Source organism: Sus scrofa, chromosome 3 (assembly GCF_054392235.1).
Source record: "Sus scrofa isolate SSC_HxYL_T2T_F1_AM1 chromosome 3, Sscrofa_HxYL_maternal_Yorkshire_Landrace_v2.0, whole genome shotgun sequence".
Taxonomy (NCBI): Eukaryota; Metazoa; Chordata; class Mammalia; order Artiodactyla; family Suidae; genus Sus; species Sus scrofa.
In genome coordinates, this window is record NC_139385.1 from 32,935,159 (window position 1) to 32,955,526 (window position 20,368).

Here is a 20,368-nt window from a genome sequence, read left to right on the forward strand (position 1 = left end):
GTAACCCTGTGAGGCAGGTCCTGTTATTCTGTCCACTTTACAGATGAGGAGCGAGCAGCTTAGAGGGCTTAGGAGACCTGCTCCGTGCAGTTAGGTGACAATGATCATCTGCATCATCTGCTTCCTCTTTGGAGAACTTTTGAAATCTCCTTTTCATGCCAAGGACTCCTTGGCAGTTTAGGGAATACAGCCTATGGACCTTCAATTCAGAATAATGCTTTTATTTCTTACATTTGTTTTTAAAAATGAATTGTTGTTCCCGTTGTGGCTCGGTGGTAACGAAACCGACTAGTATCCATGAGGACACGGTTTTGAACCTTGGCCTTGCTCAGGGGGTTTATAATCCGGCATTGCCCTGAGCTGTGGTGTAGGTCGCAGATGTGGCTCGCATTCCACGTCACTGTGGCTGTGGCTGTAGCCAGCAGCTGTAGCTCTGATTTGACCCCTTGCCTGGAAACTTCCATATGCTGCAGGTGCAGCCCTAAAAATAAATAAATAAATAAATATTGATTAATTAATTGCAGTATAGTTGATTTACAATATTGTGTTAGTTTCAGGGGTACAGCAAAGTGATTCTGTTTTATGCATATAAACTGGATTCTATATATAGATATACAGATGTCTTTTATATATATGGGTTATATATATGTGTATATATATATAAACTGGATTTATATATATAACTGGATCTGGATTGTTTTATATAGATATAACCAAATTCTGGATTTTTGCTGGAAATACTAGGAATGAGGGCTTTTCTAGGGGACTTTTGTCTGGGAGACCATAAGCTGAGGGTTGCTGGCAGCCATTCTGTCACCATGAGTATAGCGGTTGTGTGATCATGAAGGTAACACAGAAGAAAAGAGAGAGGGAGAGAGGGAGGGTGGTAGAGAGGGAGTGACAGACGGACAAAGCCTTGATGACTTTGTTTGAAACCCTGGATCACGCTGCCCCAGACTCACCACCAGACTTGCCAGTAATGTGCTTTAGGCATTTTGAGATGGGATTCTGCCACTGGCAACTGAAAAAGTCCTGACTAATACATTTCCGGATGCATCCAACTTTATTACTATGATGGGTAATCATAATGTTCGTAGGCTCCCGAGAGAGCAGGTTACACATTAAAGCTACCTCTTCCGCTAGGCCAGGCTGCATCACCCACTGTGTGTCTAGGGGTCTTTGGGCCTCCATGACAAACCTCATGTCTGTCTTCACATTAGTTACCTCTCTCCTTCCAGGTAGATGTGCTCACGGGAACAAACCCCAGCTTCCTCCTTTCCGCCTACCTTACAGGGCTTGGGACAGCTGCTCCAGAAAGGTCTATTGTAGTGACCAGACGTCAGGATAGAGAAGCTAGAGCGAGTCAAGCCCTGCTGATGATGCTGAATTCTAGAATGAATCCCTCCCACTGGGTCTCCCACAAATGCCCTGGAGGGAATTGCCCGAAACCTCACAGATAAACCCACATCCCCAGCACTTTCTTCTGCGTAGAGGACCTGCCCCTAGACACCGGTCACTCATTGAGCCTGAGGTGGTAACAGATACAATTCTTTTGGGGAGGGGGTCTTTTTAGGGCCACACCCGCGGCATGTAGAAGTTCCAAGGTGTTGAGTTGGAGCTGCAGCTGTCGGCCTACACCACAGCCACAGCAATACCAGATCTGAGCCGTGTCTGTGACACAGCTCATGTGACACAGCTCAAGGCAACACCAGATCCTTAACGCACTGAGCGAGGCAAGGGATCACCCCCGAGTCCTCATGGTTACTAAGCCACAACAAGAACTCCACAGATTTAATTCTTAATGAAACTGATGACAGTGTAATAAAAACAGCTCTGGCTGATCACGCCAGTGATGAACAGACTTAATCCCGCTAAGTGTGCTTTTCTTCTATGTCACAGTAGGGCTCTACCAGTAACCAGCTGGTTGGTTTTGGAAAGTGACGACCTTGACTCAGTTTCCGCCAGGGGGACCTGAAAAAGTTGGGCTAGGTCTAGGTTGTAAAATTAAATGCCTATGGGGAGTCAGACAAATAATATAAGTGCGTGAGGTGGGCGGAATATAAGATAACAGGGCAGGTGGAGGCAGCAAAGAAGTAGAGAATGCAATTCCTGGCGTTCCCTTCATGGCTCAGTGCTTAATGAACCCGATTAGGATCCATGAGGATGTGGGTTCGATCCCTGGCCTCACTCAGTGGGTTAAGGGTCTGGCGTTGCTGTGAGCTGTGGTGTAGGCCAGCAGCTGTAGCTCGGATTTGACCCCGAGCCTGGGAATTTCCATGTGCGGTGGGTGTGGCCTTCAAAAGCAAAAAAGAAGAAGAAGAAGAAGAAGAAGAAAATGCAATTTCTGAAAAACACTCAAATTCCTTAAAAAAAAAAAAAAAAAGGATTTCTGGCTAAACAAGACACATCGCTAGGCCGAATCCAGACCACAGGTCATAATAATGCTGGGCTAGGTAATCTCTAAGGTATTCTCCAGCTGTGACATTCTTTTCTTTTTTTTTCCTTTTGTCTTTTTAGGGCTGCACCCATGCATGTGGAGGGTCCCAGGCTAGGGGTCCAATCGGAGATGTAGTCACCCATTTATACCACAGCCACAGCAACGTGGGATCGAGCTGCCTCTGCGACCTACACCACAGCTCACAGCAACACTGGATCTTTAACCACTGAGCATGACCAGGGATCGAAACTGCATCCTCATGGATGCTAGTCAGAATCGTTAACCACTGAGCCACAACGGGAACTCCCCAGCTGTGACATTCTCTAAGTCACTCTGTCATACCTGGGGAGAGGGTGTGCGGCAAGCATTAGATAATGCTGGGGAGCCCAGAGAAGGCTGACATCGTTTCTGAGGATACACGCAAGGGCAGAAGCCAACGAGAAGACCCAGGTGGCCAGCACCGCTGGCCCTCTTATTTCCCTAACACATTTTTACCAAGTGCAAAGCCCAAGCTTGTTAGCAAAGCCATGTTCTCTCTGGGGAGCAACCTGGTGAAGCATTTTTAATATACTCACCACAGTGCCCACTGACACTAAACCTGGCTCTAACTGGTCCACAGAAGGAAGCCACTGAGTGTGGGAAAAGAGAATCCTACCTTGACTCTGGCTGGTGCCAATTATACCATAATGTCCAGTGGGTATACCTAAGCACACTTAAATCTTTAAATTTTAGATATGTTATATCAAACCTTACATGACAATCAAGACCAATGGAGAGTAAGAGAGAGAGAGAAGAAATACAGGTGGGATGACTTGCAGAATTTTTCTTTCCATGGACCAGCCTTTTCATTTCATGTTCCATTAGATGGGATAACAGCACTGTCTTGCAATTTTAATGTGATGCTCCAAACCGCAATATCCCAATACAATATTTATGCGGTAATCTCCAAAATGAAATATTCACGGGGTTGGAAGATGGGCTGCTGTACTTACTGCCTTCAACAACTGATAAGCTGCAAACGCAGGCTTTGGTTAATTACGAGTAAATAGAGAAAACAGATTGCCCAGGTCTCAGAGAAGTTCCTGGGTTTGGAAAGGGCCACCAGGAACTTCAGTCTGGACTGGGACAGGGTGGCAGAAGCCCAGAGTCTCGGTATCTAGCAGATGCAAAGAATAAGCTCTTTGCACAGTGTTGGCTTTTTTCTTCCCTGTGGATTTACCATAACTTGAGAAGGTGAAGGCTGGGAACCAAGGTAAGTTCATGAACACCTGGGGGAGTCTTTTCATCAAGGCTGTCTCACCGGGTTAAAGATGCAGGGATCTCTCATCTGAGGGATGGAGGGAAGTTTTGCAGCAATGGGCCTGATACACAGAAGGGGACCAATGATGCTGTTCCCCCTTCAGTTGAGTTCCCAGTTGACCTGGTGACCTGGGAGAACTGGGCTCAACAGGTGGTACCACAGATGAACAGACATGAAGAAGAGGACAGGGTACCAATCCTGCCTCCGCTTTCACGGACTGTGGGATGTGGGGCTGGCTTCCCTCCTCTGAATGCCAGTTTCTTCGCCGGCAGGATGAGCCCTGTGATGCCTTTCCCAACAACCTCCTAAATCCGCTGCACAAATGTGATGGCTGATGTTTACAGAGGTTCCTGTAAGGTGTTACGTAAGCGCTTTTCATCCAGGCGATGCAATGACCCAACCACCAGTTTCTTCTTTCAGAGAGAACCTCCCTCCCTGATCCTCCTATTGTTTTATTATTTTTTTTTCCTCCACAGCACTTTTCACTTTCCAACATAACACACAAGGTGTTTATTTAGTTTATGGTCTATTTCTACTACCAGACATAAGCTCTGAGAGGGCAGATTTTTGTCTATTTTTGTTTGCTGCTGTATCCCCAGTGCCTGGAACAGTGAGGGCCTGGCACACAGTTGGTGCTCAGTAAATATTTATCGAGTGTGTGGAGAAAGGGAAGAGTAACAGCCATGCCTATCAGGCCATCAGGAAGCAGCTGCTGTCAGTTACCCGGAGATCGGAATTTTCTTGGACGCCTTTGGCAGATGAAGGAACGGAATCACAGGAGGGTTGAGTAATTTCTCCAAAGTCACACAGCTAAGAGGCCTGAACTTGAATCCAAGTCTGGATGGAGCCAATGCTAGCGCTTCATTATCTGCTTTGCCACGCTTCATCTCAGCTCATCAGCGTCCCTCCAAAAGGACCCAAAGGAAGGGTCTGAGGACTTCTGATTCCTTGAAAAGACACGGCCCAGAAATGCGTGAACCGAGAGAAAACAGCTCATTTTGCTGGTTGGAAGAGGCTTCCTCCCGGACCTCACAAGGACTCCTGTCTTCAGAACAGGTTACTTAAGGGCAAATATGGGATCATTTGCATTCAGTTTTATCTCCTGGTCTCTCAGGGATGGATGGCTTGCCTTCCTGAGATATTTTTTTCTCTCTTGGCACCATGTGGAACAAAGGTCAAAGCTAACTATGATTCTACTGGGATGTCACAAGGACCAAATATACTCAGCTGAGCATCAAAGGAAATCAGATGGAGGGTGGCGAGGGGTCTCGAATCTCCCCCAGGGGAAAAGAAGTCAGGAAGAAAGTTATCGGCAGCCTTCGGGAACAGTCTCAGAAAAAGCTGACAATGAAGGAGTCTCTCAATTCACTTAATTCCTTGGCTACGATCTCAGCATATTCATCAAGTGTGGAATTATTCCAGAACTGTCTTGTCCTATAATGAATTCTGAAAGGAAGAACTCTGCCCCTCAGGTTTTACAGCATATTTGAGCAAGAAAGAATCTCAGCAATCAGCTAATATAACTAATTCTATAGATTAAAAAAAACCTCCCACACACTGAGACCCAGAATGGATACAGGATCCAAAGTCACCCAAAGAGCAAGAAAGAATCTCAGCAATCAGCTAATATAACTAATTCTATAGATTAAAAAAAAAAAAAAACAAAAAACTCCCACATGCCGAGACCCAGAATGGATATAGGATCCAAAGTCACCCAAAGTCACATAGCCTAGAAAAATATCTTCTCATCTTCTCTTTCCCCGCTCAGTGTTCTGAGCCAGATTACTTCTTTTGCATAAGTACAACCTAAGCGTTTTAGTTTAAAAATAAAGCCGTGGAACAAAGCATGAAAACACAACATATGAAATTAGTATGTATGAGTGGGCTCGCAGGAAGAGCCATGTGACACAGGGGCCAAGCTTTGGGCTCTGGAGCCAGAAGATTTGGTACGAGTCTAGCTCTGCCCCTAACTGTGGGTGACCTGCACATGTGATGGCTCAGTTTCATTATAATACCTGCTTCCCAGGGGTTAAACAAGATTATACTATATATGGAGAGGGCGTCACACTTGCTAAGTGCTTAATAGATGTTCGCCAAGATGCTTAGCATTTTTCCCTCATCAAACTAGAAAATTAGAATTCTCTCTCTCCTCTTCTCTCTTGTGGGATTTCGTAGACTGGCCTATGGAGAGCACTTGCAGGGCTAAGGAGAGACCCTCTAGGCTCTGAGAAGAGATGCCATTTCAGCACCAAGGACAGAAGCCAAAGCCCCCACCAACGACCTCGTCCCCGCCAATAGCCATTATTTTAGTTAAGCCAGGTCTGCAGTTGTGGTGGTAGCAGTAACAACAAGAACCCTGCTCTCATACATGAGAAGGCATAGAGAGTTACACAACATGATCATATATAACTAGATGCAGAAAAACTCGGAGCGCAATGACAGAAAATAAACAGACAGTGACAGAATTAGGGAAGATCGCTGGGGAAGACGTGGCTGAGGAGGCGGCATTTACACCTGCCGAGAAGGATGGAAGGACTGGCTCACCATCTGAAGAGTTGTGGGGAAGAGCTTTAGGGACAGAGACAGCGTGCCCAGGAGCCCAACTGAATGAAAAGGGGCTGAGGTGGTGGGGGCGAGAGCTACGGGCAGAAGCTCTGCTTCACTACCTGACTCGAGAGGACATGAGCCACCAGAGAGGCAGATTCTGACCCGACTGGCGGGAGGAATGTATCATCCGTAAGCACATGGGGCCTGGACGTGGCAGGAAACTTCCACGATGAACAGACTACTGGGATCAGTATAGCACGGTGGCTAGGAGTACAGACTTCGGCGCCAGAATGCCTGGGTTCCAGTCTGTTTCCCCACGTCCACACTGCATGTTGTTTAATCGCTCTAGCCTCAGTGTTCCCATCTGGAAAATGGGTACGATAATGACTGACTGACATCATGGGGTTGCTGTGATGATCAAAAGAATCCATATCCGTAAGGCATGTGGGACAGTCTGTGGCACAGTGTAAGCTCTGTCATTACACATGCCCTGGGCGAAGAAGGCTGTCCTGGGTTTGACATTCAAGAACAGAAGAAAGGGGAGTTCCTGTGGTGGCTCAGTGGTAACAAACCTGACTAGCATCCACAAGGATGGGGGTTCGACCCCTGGCCTTGCTCAGTGAGTTAAGGATCTGGTGCTGCCGTGAGCTGTGGTCGAAAAAGGCAGCTTGGATCCCGTGTTGCTGCAGCTGTGGTGTAGGCCGGTGGCTAGGGCTCCAATCCGACCCTCAGCCTGGGACCCTCTATGTGCCACAAGTGCAGTCTTAAAAGGACCAAAAAAAAAATAATAATAATAGAAAAAAAAAAAACTGGCCTGAGTTGAAATGCAGAGTCAGGGGCCCAAATCCTGGAAGAAAGGGTCCCCAGCTTGATGGCCTAGGCTCTTCACAGCACTCAGGGCCCGGATCCGCTTGTCCCCCCAAGAGTCTAAAGATCTGTGGAAGGCTAACTCATTTTCCACATTTCACACAAATATAAACACAATGTTTAGAGTTCCCTGGTGGTACAGTGGATTAAGGATCTGGGGTTGTCACTGCTCTGGCTGAGACCTTTACTGTGGTTCAGGTTTGATCCCTGACCCAGGAACTTCTGCATGCTACAGGGGCAGCAAAACAAACAAACAAACAAACAAAAAAAAAAACAAAAAAAACCAAAACCAAAACCAACCAACCAAAAAAACCAAAAAAAAAAAACCCCAAAAAAAACCCACCACCCCATTGTCTACCGCTTTCTCTTCTGATTATAAAAGTAATGCAGGTCCTCCACAGAAGGCAGGACACACAGAAGGAAAACAAAAAAGGAAATAAGCAATCACACTCCATGTCTCAGAGACGACCCCGGGCATGTACTCCCCTTCTAGTCTTCGGTCTAACTTCAACATGTACAGTTTTGAAAAAAGAAAAGTCCTCAAGTTGAGCTCAAGACATATGTAGCGGAGGTTCCCATTGTGGCACAGCAGAAACAAATCCCACTGGTATCCACGAGGAGGCAGTTTTGATCCCTGGCTTTGCTCAGTGGGTTAAGGATCCAGGGTTACTCTGAGCTGTGGGGTAGGTCGAAGATGAGGCTCGGATCCCGTATTGCTGCGGCTGTGGCATAGGTTGGCAGCGGTAGCTCCGATTTGACCCCCAGCCAGGGAACTTCCATATGCCGCAGGTGCTGCCATAAAAAGACAAAAAACAAAAAACCCTCATGTGGAAGCCCACAGAGCGTATGTGTACACAGCTTTGTGTGGGTGCCTGTGTGATGCTAAGCTTTATTTTGACGTGGTTGCCCTAATTGGGTTAAATAAAGAGAACATGCAAATAGTGATAAACTCACTGGTTGGGCTGAAGAAAAGCGAGAGGGAAATGCAGTCTGCTTTCCCCACTGGAGTCGAGCTATTAATTATCTCCTCCCATCAATCATGGTGCTACAAGACAGATGGGGAGAGAGCTCTTCTCGTGATAAGCAAGTTGGCACCAAAGGGCTTCCTGAACGCAGATTTGCTTGGAGGAGGTTCCTGGCCAGGCTCTCGATGGATTTGCCAACTTTGGGCTAAACAGTTGCCTGTTTATACATCAAGGGAGATTTGGGCCTGAAGATGGGTTCAATGTCAGAGAGGAGAAGCTGTAGAAACTGCTTAGCTGCCAATTCTGGTACCCAGTGGAGGCAGAAGGTGGGGATGTGCTGCCTTTAGCAGGCGGGTCCCAGACCTGGGGCAGGGAGAAACTTGGTTTATACTGACCACCCCTCCTAGCTTCCTTCTGGGTCTAGCTTTCTTATATTTGAAACGCTAGCTGTTTCTCTAAGAGCTGTTGAACGTGTTTCTAACACGTGAATCACGTGGACACATATCATCTTCAGGATTTTTTTCCATTGTTGTCATCTTCAACTTAATATGCACAACTATTCCAAAAGCTAAACCACAGTCACTCAAGGGGTCGAATTGGAGCTGTAGCCACCGGCCTACGCCACAGCCACAGCAACGCGGGATCCGAGCCGCGTCTGCAACCTACACCACAGCTCACAGCAACGCCAGATCTTTAACCCGCTGAGCAAAGCCAGGGATCGAACCCTCAACCTCTTGGTTCTTAGTTGGATTTGTTAACCACTGCGACACGACGGGAACGCCTCACTCATTTAATTCTTGCAACTATTCTATGAGGATGGTCTTATTATCATTATTCCCATTTCACACAAGAGGAAACTGAAGGACCAGTGATTGATGAAACTGGCCCAAGGCCATGCACCTTTCCAAGCACCCTGGTGCTCATCTCTAAAATGGGTTAATGGGGAGTTCCCGTTGTGGCACAGTGGTTAACGAATCTGACTGGGAACCATGAGGTTGCGGGTTCGGTCCCTGCCCTTGCTCAGTGGGTTAAGGATCTGGCGTTGCCGTGAGCTGTGGTGTAGGTTGCAGACACGGCTTGGATCCTGCATTGCTGTGGCTCTGGCGTAGGCCGGTGGCTACAGCTCCGATTCAACCCCTAGCCTGGGAACCTCCATATGCCGCGGGAGCGGCCCAAAGAAATAGCAAAAAGACAAAAAAATAAAAAAAATAAAAAAAAATAAAATGGGTTAATGCTCTTGGACTTGGCGCTTCCTGTGGTCAGTGAGGATACTCAATCCTCCACCATCCCCTCATCTCTGTCCAGATCTTAGAAAGATAAAGACACGGAGGCATGATCAGTAGGAGCCATGTGTCAAAGTTATCTGGCTGTCACATGGCAGAGCTGGCATTTTTCGTTTATTTGCTTTTTTCATTTAGGGCCGCACCTGAGGCATATGGAAGTTCCCAGGTTAGGGGTCAAATCAGAGCAGCAGCTGCTGGCCACAGCCACAGCCACGCCAGATACGAGCTGTGTCTGCCACTTACACCACAGTTGACAGCAACACCGAATCCTTAACCTACTAAGCAAGGCCAGGGATTGAACCCGCATCCTTGTGGGTCCTAGTCAGGTGCATTACTTCGGAGCCGCAACAGGAACTCTAGAGGTAACATTTTTCCCTGAGACCCCAGCGTGCATGCTCTTAGCCAACACCACACTGCGTCCTAGGATGGGGCCCTGGTGACCTTGAACCATTTGGAGAACTTAGACCCACCAAGGTGGGAAAAGTCCCAGAGGAAACTCTATTTGAGGACAGGAGGAGGATGAATGACCCTTCCCATCTCCCTGTAGGGGGCCTGTCCCCACACTGAGACCAGGCTGCCGAGATGTGGGAAACGTCTCCCAGGCTCCCTGAGCAGAAGCCACGAGTTCCCGGGGATGTTCACCAAGACCGGCTTATTCGGGACACCTGCTTCTGCCGGCCCTGCAGCGCTTATCTGGGGAAATGATGCTACATGTCTTTCACTGTATCTAGTTACCTCCGTTTTGGAGGAAAGCAGGGAAATTCAGTGAACACAACATGCCCCTTCATTTAATTATGGAACAGTCAGGACCAATTTGGCAACTATTAAAATACTAGTTTGCCTTTGTGCCATTGCTTAGCAGCAGGAGCTGGAAGTCCAAATTGGCTGCTAAAGGCTGGAGGTGGGGACAGAAAGTCCAAACTGCTATTAGGAACCACGTGGAATTAAAAACTGAGGTACCCCGTGGCTTTTGTATCTCACTGCTTGCTTTCGGCCCTCCCCGTCTCTCTTCTTAACTCCTTGCCTTTGTCTTTTCCAAGGGATGGAGCATCAGAATGAGGGGGAATTTGGAAACCATCTGATTCAACCCCTCCTTTTTGGGGGGGTTCTTTTTAGGGTTGTTCCCACAGCATGTGGAAGTTCCCAGGCGAGGGGTCCAACTGGAGCTGCAGCTGCTGGCCTACACCACAGCCACAGCAATGCAGGATCCAAGCTGCGTCTGTGACCTACACCGCAGCTCATGGCAATGCTGGATTCTTAACCCACTGAGCAAGGCCAGGGATCGAACCCGAATCCTCATGGATACTAGTCGGTTTCATTCATGCTGAGCCATGACGGGAGGCCCTATATCTCAATTTAGAAAAAAAGATTTCTGCCAGCGAACTTCTTGGCTAGTTGATGTGATGTGTTCACTGTATTCTCCAGGAATAATAAGAAATAATTAAATGGCCAAAATAAACAACAACAACAAAATGAATTAACAGAGATATTCTGGGCCTGATGATGTCATTTAAAACTGCCTAATTCAGTTATGTCTGAAGTCAGATACTAATATTCCAGTCGCATCACCCAATAACTTCCTTTTCCCTTTATGCGAGTTTGAGCTGGGTTTCTGTCACTTCCTACCAAAAAGAGTCTTTCCTGGCACACCATCAGGGCAGAACTAGAGCTAAGCCCCGCCCAGTATGCACACGAGGGAGACACGTGGGAAGAGGGGCGTGGCTGGGCTTGTGGGTGAGGCTGGTGACGCCTCAGCAGACAAAGAGGAAGCAGCGGCCCCTGATGGCACATTGGTTCCTTTACCATTAAATTAACCCTCAACTGCTGTCCTTAATTCATCTAAGTGAGAGAATCCCAGCTGAGAGCTCACACGTGAGTGTTGGAACATGGGAGCTATTCTGTCCAGAGAACCTTAGGTCTTAGGGTTTTAGAGGAGGTGCAGGCAGCATCTCCTTAGCCTGAGGCGTTATCCTGTCCTTCATGTTATGCCATTTGGGTACCATTTGTCAACTGCTAATGCACATCAACTGGACAGGATGTACTCACACAGCCAAAGGCACAACCCTGGCCCATGAATCATCTATTTATTTCTTCCACCTGCAATACTTTGGTCCAACTTTTAACTCGGCAATGACATTGTTAGCACCACCACAGTCACCATCACTGGGCATTTATGATGTGCCGAATGCTTTATAAACAGCATCTCATTTAATCCACCAATCTCTTAAGTCGATTCATATTTTCAGTGTAGAGATAAGGGAACAGGCTCAGAGAGGTTAAGTCACTTGTCCAATGCAACACAGGCAGGACATAGTAGACCTGAACTCCAATCCAGGAGGTGTGACCTAAAAAATTGATATAATTTTCTTTTGTCTTTTTTAGGGCTGGATCTGTGGCATATGGAGGTTCCTGGGCTAGGGGTCGAAATCGGAGCTGTAGCCGCTGGTCTACCAGAGTCACAGCAATGGCAGACTCGAGCTGCATCTGCCACCTACACCACAACTCACGGCAGTGCCAGATCCTTAACCCACTGAGCAAGGCCAGGGATTAAACCCACGTCCTCATGGATACTAATCGGGTTCGTTACCGCTGAGCCGCAGTGGAACTCCAAAGCACAGGTATAATTTTAACCTCTGTGTTGTACCCAGTTCCTGGCACAGGGGCTGGAATAGCAGACAGAGAATAAATACTGAGTAGGCTAAAACAACAGTACCAGGGTGGATGTAATTCAGACACAAGTCTATCAACTTAGAGCGGGTCCCCTTTTCATGATGCGACTTTGCACAAAACATGCACTACAAGTTACCTGGAAGGGAAGAAGGGTCTTCCTTCTCTAACGGTGGACACCCCAATATCAGGGCTAGTTAAGTAACCACCTTCATGGAATCTTGTTCGGCTCCTCCCCGCTTCCACAGGCTTTGGGGCCAGAGAATTTGGTTCAAATCCTAGCACTTAGCGGCTGTGTGACTTTGGGAAAATCACTTAGGCTCCCAAAGACTCCCTTTCTTCTCTTGACAAACAAAAATCATAATTCTTATTTTTGCGCTGACTGGCTGTAAGCATGAGACTGGATCCTGTGTGCGAAAGGCTCAGCAGAGCAATGGACACTTAGTAGGAACACAACACACTATAGGGCCATGAGTCTTTTTTTTCCACCCAAGCCTCTCCAGCTGAGTGGCCGGAACACACTGTACTAGTCTGTGCTAACTGCCAGGGCATCTTCAGGTCTGGGCCTCCTCTTAAACATAAAGAACACAGGCTGTCAGGAAGATACGAACGATCTATAAATAGCTGGATGAAATCCAAGCTAAAATTAAGGAAAATGACACAACATAAGGATGCTGGGGTGACGTCTTCAAAAATCAGGAAATCCCACTGTTTGCTTTCATCCCTCTCTGCTGTGGTCATCCGGGTAAACTGAGTCACAGAGCCAGCCACAACGACACCTCCATCAGCAGTGGTGGAGGACATCTATAGCAGAGATGTCACATTGAAATGCCAGCCGGGCTGGGGGTGCAGGGACCTATAGCACACTGGCTTTGTCTAAGATCCAGATGACAGCATGAGAAAATTCAGGTACAGCATTAGCAGGCCCTTGGCTTTTTCAAGATGAGCTGGAAATCTGGATTTCCATGGGGAATATTGCTTTTTTTTTTGTCTTTTTGTCTTTTCTAGGGCCGCACCTGTGGCATATGGATTCCCAGGCTAGGGGTCTCATTGGAGCTGTAGCTGCCACAGCTATGCTACAGCTACAGTAACACCAGAGCCAAGCCTCATCTGTGACCTACACCACAGCTCATGGCAACACCGGATCCTTAACCCATTGAGCAAGGCCAGGGATTGAACCCGCAACCTCATGGCTCCTAGTTGGATTCGTTAACCACTGAACCACGACAGGAACTCCAATATTGCTATTTTTAAGTGGGCTTATTAATTTTCAAAGAAAGCACCTGAATTAAGCAAAACAAAACTGGCACCAGGGTCAAACAAAACATACTAGCACACTAAAATTATCCTACGAACTGCCAGGTTAAGCTGCGGATGAAATGCCAGAAAAAGGCTCTGAGATGGCACAGTGTTCCTGGGTGTGGTTTTTTAGTTAAGTTTTGTTTTTTAGGGCTGCACCCACGGCATATGGAAGTTCCCAAGCTAGGGGTTGAATTGGAGCTGCAGCTGCTGGCTTACACCACAGCCACAGCAACACCAGACCCAAGCCTCGTTGGTGACCTATGCCGCAGCTCGTGGCAATGCCCAATCCTTAACCCACTGGCCAGGGACTGAACCCAAGTCCTCATGGATACTAGTCAGGTTCGTTGTCACTGAGGCACAGTGGGAACTCCCTGGGCGGGTATTTAATGGTGTTTGATGTCTGGATGGTGGAGTGGGTTGTGCGATCTCTCCTACAGAGGGCGCTCAAGACTGTATCCCTTCTAGCCGGTTTCTGGCTAGAGATTTAGACTTAGTTCAAAGCAGGACTGTAGTGATGCCAATTGGCTTTGCCCAGTTTAACTGAGAGAAACATGATGGATGCAGGTTGGGCTTCTGGGTGGGTGCCTCAAATCCCTTCTAGCGTCTTGGGCAGTGAGAATGAGGCAATGGTGAGGCACAGGGCTGGGAGTCAGGGTACCTGAGTTCAACTCCGTGCTGGTATGAAACTCTTTTTTCCGCTAGAAAGTAAATTCCGTGAGATTTTGTCTTGTTCGTCTCAAGAACAGTGTCTGGCACATGCTCGGCTGCTGGGTGCATAGCTGCTGAATGACTGGCTGACTGCATGAACCATCTGGGGACATCGCTTATTTAAACTATGGGCCTTGGTCTTCCTACCAATAAAATAGGAATCAAAAATGGCTGCCCTGGAGTTGTGGCTGTGTATGGTGCAGTGTGTTAAAAATCCGACTGCGGGAGTTCCAGCTGTGGTGCGATGGGATTGGCAGTGTCTCTGGAGCACGGGGCTGCAGGTTTGACCCCTGGCCTGGCACAGTGAGTTAAGGATCTAGTGTTGCCTCAGCTGTGGCACAGGTCACAAGTGCATCTCTGATATGATCTCTGGCACCGTGGGGTGGCCCCCCCGCCGCAAAAAAAAAAAGAATATGACTGCAGCAGCTCAGGTTGCTGGGGAGGCTTGGGTTTGATCCCTGGATCTGGCATAGGTTGCAGCTTCCGCTCAGATTCAGTCCCTGGCCTGGGAACTTCCATGCGTAGCAGGTGGGGCCATTAAAAAAAAAAAAAAAAAAAAAAAGGCTACCCTACTTTCCTGGAAGGACTGCCATGATGAGATAATGGACTTTTTTTCTTTCTTTCTTTTTTTTTTTTTTTTTTTTTTTTTTTTTGTCTTTTTAGGGCTGCACCTGCAGCAGATGGAGGTTCCCAGGTTAGGGTTTGAATTGGAGCTGTAACTGCTGGCCTACAACCACAGCCACAGCAACGCAGGATTCTTAACCCACTGAGCAAGGCCAGGGATTGACCCTACGTCCTCATGGATACTAGTCAGATTCATTTCCAGTGAGCCACGATGGGAACTCTATGAGATAATGGACTCATGATAGAGCTTTGGGGAAAAAATGATGTAAAAGCCTATGACACAGGGACACAGTCACTGTTACCTCTGTTCCTGGCTGGCAGAAGAGATCACTTCATTTTTTTTTTTAATTAAAAAAATTTTTTTATTTTTATTTTTCTTCTTTTTAGGGTCGCACCTGCAGCATATAGAGGTTCCCAGGCTTAGAGATCGAATTGGAGCTGTAGCCGCTGGCCTACCGTGTCTGCAAGCCATGCCTGCAACCTACACCACAGCTCACGGCAACGCAGGATCCTTAATCCACTGAGTGAGGCCAGGGATCAAACCTGCATCCTCATGGATCCTAGTCAGATTCCTTTCTGCTGAGCAGGATGGGACCTCCCGGAGAGATCACTTCAGATCCTACACAGAAGGGGCCAAGGTCCACCTGTGCCAATCCTCTCTCCCACCCTCAACTCCTCTCTGGCTGCAGCAAACCAGCCTAGAATGAATCCCCAGTTCCCTTTTGCACACGGATGTGGGAGGATTACACTACCTTGCATTGTCCCGGCCATGTGACTTCAAGAAATTCATGTCTCGGTATCGAGAGAGAAATGCCACCAGCTGGTCATTTGTCCTGTGGAAAACAAACCAAGAGGAAAGTCAGGGTCTCCCAGAGACCATGGAGATTTTTGAGTCCCAGCTCCCCTCTTTGTCATAGAAAGCAGGTCCCCTCCAATACCAGGCAGATGAATAAAGCATCTTCTTTCAAGGGCTGCCACCACTGAGCTCACCACAGGACACTCAAATGGACCCCCCCCCCCCGACCGTGCGGTGTGCTTCTCTCCTACATACTCCATATGTTGTGAACTCCCTGAGAACAGGCGAGGTATCTCATCTGCTTTGGTATCTCTAGTGCCCAGCGCTGGCCTTGGCAAATAGTAAGGCATCGGCGAACACCTCAATGCCAGATTCTGAGCAACCTCAGGGCCTTTGCACTTGCTGTGCCTGGGAATTCCTGCCCCATATCTCATGTCTACTCTTGTCATCCGGGTCTCCTTTCAAACGTCACCTCTTCAGAGAGGCTTTTTGGCCACCCAGACTAAAGTAGCACCTGCCTTCCCACCTCCACCCTTATCATATCACTCTAGTTACATCGTGATCTTATCACCATCTGAAAGGGCCAAATTTGATTACATTAAAATGCAAGCTCCCTGAGGACAGAACCTAATCACACTTGTTCATCATGGGCACATAAGAGGAAGAACATTAATGTGTGTGGGATGAATGATGACTCAAGGCGAAGATGAGTTTGAACTGACTCCTCCTTCAAGTGCATTTTGAGGAATGAGCGAATGAGCAAATGAATGAATGAATACCAAGTCCTCCGTAACCCCTGGGCTACTGATGGAGAGAGCTTTAAGAAATGTGAAGTGTGATACAAACGAGTGGTATCGTTCCCAGCATTGTTATCCCAAATTTATCACCATCAATCTCAACACTAGCAGTGGAGTCACAGCTAATCAGCTTGTGCATACAGCTGTGACAGTATTTTAAAAGGCAGTCACACGGGTCTCCATCTGCCAGAAATGCAGTCGCCTCTTATGCTGAATAAACCCAAACAGGTAAACGGTGCTCAAGTGACAGCTCCTTTATCATCCAGCTTCTCAGCTCAGAGGTTTTTACTTAGAAGGAAAGGGTTAACCACTGTTTCACATGGGAAGAGAAGGGGAAGGTGCACCCCTGAGATCAGAATGGAGGCCAGACCTTTTTGGGGGGAGGGGTAGGTGGGTGCCTTAGAAACGATGCCTCGGCTCTAGAAGCAGCAAGGTCTGGGGACAGATCCCAGCTCCACTCCTGACCTGGCCGTGTGTCCTGGGGTGAGTCATTTAACCTGAGTGGCAGCCTTCACCTGACTGCTCTGCACACAGTAGGCTACATAGTGATGGGTAAAAGTGGACTTAAAGGGCATATAGTAAGTGCACAATAAATGCAAGCTGCTCTGCTCCTGGCCGCCCCCATCCCTCATCCCCTCCTTCCTTTCCCTGCATCAGCCGCAGTCGCGCCACCCCAAGCCCTGCTCTCTGATTGGACAACTCCTGTTGACCAACTCGTGGTTCCAGCGGAGGGGGACAGAGCCGTTGAGAGACGCTGCAGTGGAAGCGAGCCCTGCCGGCATCCCTTCCTATGGCAGAAATCAACACCACTTCAAAACTCGCTGTTCTAGCGGCGGTAGCCGCCGGAAACACCCTGCGTACCTGCAACAAGGTAAATCTGCAGAGGCACAAACGCAGAAGGCTTAGCCCTGCGGACCCTGCAGGGGTGAAGCCCAGGGATGCAGACAAAAGGCTTGGCCCACGTGTCCGCCTGCACTTGGAGCATCTCCGCGGGCGAGCGGTAAAGCCCACGCGTGCCTCATGCCCGGTCACGAGGAGCTGTGGGCAGAAAGCCTCTCGAAGTTGCTGGAGAGGCAGAAACTAAACCAGCCTGTGAAAGAAATGAAAGCAGACTCTCCCTCCAAACCCCAGAGGCCCCATCGCATCCCCGCGCCTTAGCCGTCCCTATTTACCGCCCCCTTGCTACTCTCCTCGACAGTTCATTATTGTCGTCCTGATGAATACGGGGACAAGTTAACTTCTGAATGGGTCCCTGGCAGCAGGAATAATAAATAGGGGCCTCTCCGCGGCCTCAGTGGGAGGATTGAAGGGGCCGGGCCGGGGCTCCTGGGCTCCCTCTCGCGAAGCCTCAGGCCTCCCAGGGTCAGTGGCCGCAGCTCCCTCTGGCAGCCCCAGAAAGCGCCTTTCAGGGCCCCGAGCTTGGGGCCATTTTCACATTTACCGCTTCACCGCGTCCCCATCTGACGGGGATGAATAGGCATTTAGCGAATTTACTTAGCGATGCTTCCACATGAAATCCTCTCAAAAGATGACATCTCGGGGAGGGAGGGCGGATGAGGAGGGGGCTGCAGATTCCAGGCCCCAGAGCTTGTGGATAAAGCCGATTTGCAAAGCCCAGCTCAGGGTCCTGGCTTGGCTGGATGGCAGGGAGGAGAATTCCCCTGCCTCCCTTTCCCTGGGTGAAGAGCCTGCCCGCCACCCCCGCCCCAGCCCTTCTGCAGGGGAGATGGAATTCGGCTGAGGACCAACTTTCTCTATTGTGGCTTTCAGACGCCTGTCAGTAATTGCCTGCATAATATTTAGTTCCCTTTGGATAATTAACAGCTTGCGATCTGTTGTCATTTCACCCAGTTCCCGGCTCTCTTCGGCTCGCTCCCCATTACATGCAGTTCTCACTCTTCCTTCCTGGTGGAGTCATTTGCCAAGTGGTTCCCGCAGCTAATCCCTCGCGTCGAGTCTTGCTGCTCAAGTGCCTCCCACCTTTTGTGGAAATTATCCCAGGATGCGTTTACGCTAGTTCTTTCGATTCATGATGGGGACCCCGGGCCCCATGGCTGGCGTCTTTAGAGCCACTGGGACATCGTTGCGGAAATATGTACAGAAATCAATATGATGATAAATATTTTGTTTTAATAAATACATTTACTTTAATGTAAATAAACTCATTGGAACCATATAGAGTCCTAGGTTGAAAGGAATACATACATGAAGAGTAAAATGAACTCACGGGCCACCACCAGGTATGGAACGTCCACGATGCCTTAAGCCCCAGCACAGACCTTTGCTATGATTTATTGCATGGGATATGCACAAAGAGTCTCCGTAATGTGCGTTTCATTCCCATTTTACAGACGGGCAGCTGAGACACAGAGAAATGCCCATTTAGTTAAAAAGGTCCCGATCCTGGTTCCAAATGCAAAACTCATGTTCTTTGCTACGAGATGGCTTATACACATGAATGAATGGATGAATGAACACAGGACAATGAATGAATTTCATCCCAGGTACCAAAGAAAACACACAGCTGCTCCAATGCCTCCTCATTCAGAGCCTGGTCTTTGGACTCGCAGCATCAGCTCCCTGCTATGAGACATGCCCCACTCCGGGTTCCGCCCAAGACCTACTGAGCTAAAATGCACTTTTGAACAAGACTCCCAGGTGACGCGTGTGCCCTTTACAGTTTAGGAAGCACGGCTTTAAGTCAAGCATGAATATTGGTACTTAATTCTCTTCCTCTTTCCTTCTTCATCTTCTCCCCACGGTCCCTTCCTGAGAGCTCAGACTTCAGGCAAGTTACTTTCATCTCAATAAGCCTCAGGTGTTGGGCGTATTAAAGAAAATAATGCATGGAAGACCCATGCGGTGGCATCCGGCTCATAGTAAGGCCTTGATCAAGGTTAACTGCTATTTAATAGTATGCTTATTGCCACCATGAGCATCAGAAGCTTAAGACATTTTGAACGGAGGATGGCGGCATAAAGACCCAACCTGGTTTGAACTTGGAAGAGGTGCAAGTTAACCCACCAATGTTCCACAGAGGAAGTGCCCCATAGAAGGGACGTGTCTCCGATCTCCCAGGTGGTGTCAGAGTAGGAACTGGCTCCCAGAGGGCCACCATACTGCCAGGTATGTCTGATGTGCAGATTTGGACACAAAGGCACACAGGAGGAAGAGGCCCCCCTCCCGGGCCCCTGGGTGCCCAGAAGCACAGTCCCAGCCTAGCCTCCCTGCTGGCAGCGTGTGGCAGGGCAAGGATGGGCCGGGGCCTGCCTGGCCTCACTTGGAAGGAGCCCAACACAGAGCCCACTGCCCTCCTCTGAGTCCCTCCTGCCCACCGTGCTGTGCCCTGGCTCCCCTCTTGGGATACAGGATGCTAAGATGCTCAAAGAGGTGCTCATGGCTGATGGTAAATGCTACTGATGCAACTTACAAGCTTAATAAAATCTTAATTCTTTTTTTTTCTTTCCCATTTTTAGCCACCCTGTGGTATATAGATTTTCCAGGCCAGGGATCAGGTCTGAGCCACAGTCTTGACCCAAGCTGCAGCTGTGGCAACACCGTATCCTTAATCCACTGTGTTGGGCTGGGGATCGAACCTGCGTCCCAGTACTCCCCAGATGCCACTGATCCCATTGAGCCACAGTGGAACTCCAAAATCTTTATTCTTATAGTATTAAAAAACACCACCTTAGCATTACCCTATGCAACAATATTTGCGCTAGTCGGTGTAGCTCTTTCTTTCAAATTTTATTTTATTTAAAAAATTTTTTTTTTGTCTTTTTTTTTTTTTTTTTTTTTTTTTGTCTTGTCATTTCTTGGGCTGCTCCGCAGCATATGGAAGTTCCCAGGCTAGGGGTCTAAATGGAGCTGTAGCTGCCAGCCTACGCCAGAGCCACAGCAACACAGGATCCGAGCCAAGTCTGCAACCTACACCACAGCTCACGGCAACGCCGGATGGTTAACCCACTGAGCAAGGGCAGGGATCGAACCCGCAACCTCATGGTTCCTAGTCGGATTCGTTAACCACTGTGCCATGACGGGAACTCCTTTCTTTCAAATTTTAAATTGTGGTGAA

At 48.4% G+C, this 20,368-nt stretch overlaps 1 protein-coding gene and 1 long non-coding RNA gene across 3 annotated transcripts in view; one reads left to right on the forward strand and one right to left on the reverse strand.

The window, feature by feature from the left end:
• The window catches only part of XYLT1 (xylosyltransferase 1), a 334,324-nt gene that overhangs the window by 35,213 nt on the left and 278,743 nt on the right, over window positions 1–20,368 (reverse strand). For both annotated transcript variants that reach the window (XM_021086555.2, XM_021086556.2), the window contains exon 6: window positions 15,453–15,533. In XM_021086555.2, coding sequence (XP_020942214.2) covers window positions 15,453–15,533 — 81 coding nt within the window. The remainder of the gene's footprint in view (window positions 1–15,452; window positions 15,534–20,368) is intronic.
• LOC146404515 (uncharacterized) overlaps window positions 2,488–20,368 on the forward strand; it is a 49,636-nt gene continuing 31,755 nt past the window's right edge. Inside the window, exon 1 of the long non-coding RNA XR_014840708.1 lies at window positions 2,488–6,919. This is a non-coding gene — a long non-coding RNA (uncharacterized LOC146404515). The remainder of the gene's footprint in view (window positions 6,920–20,368) is intronic.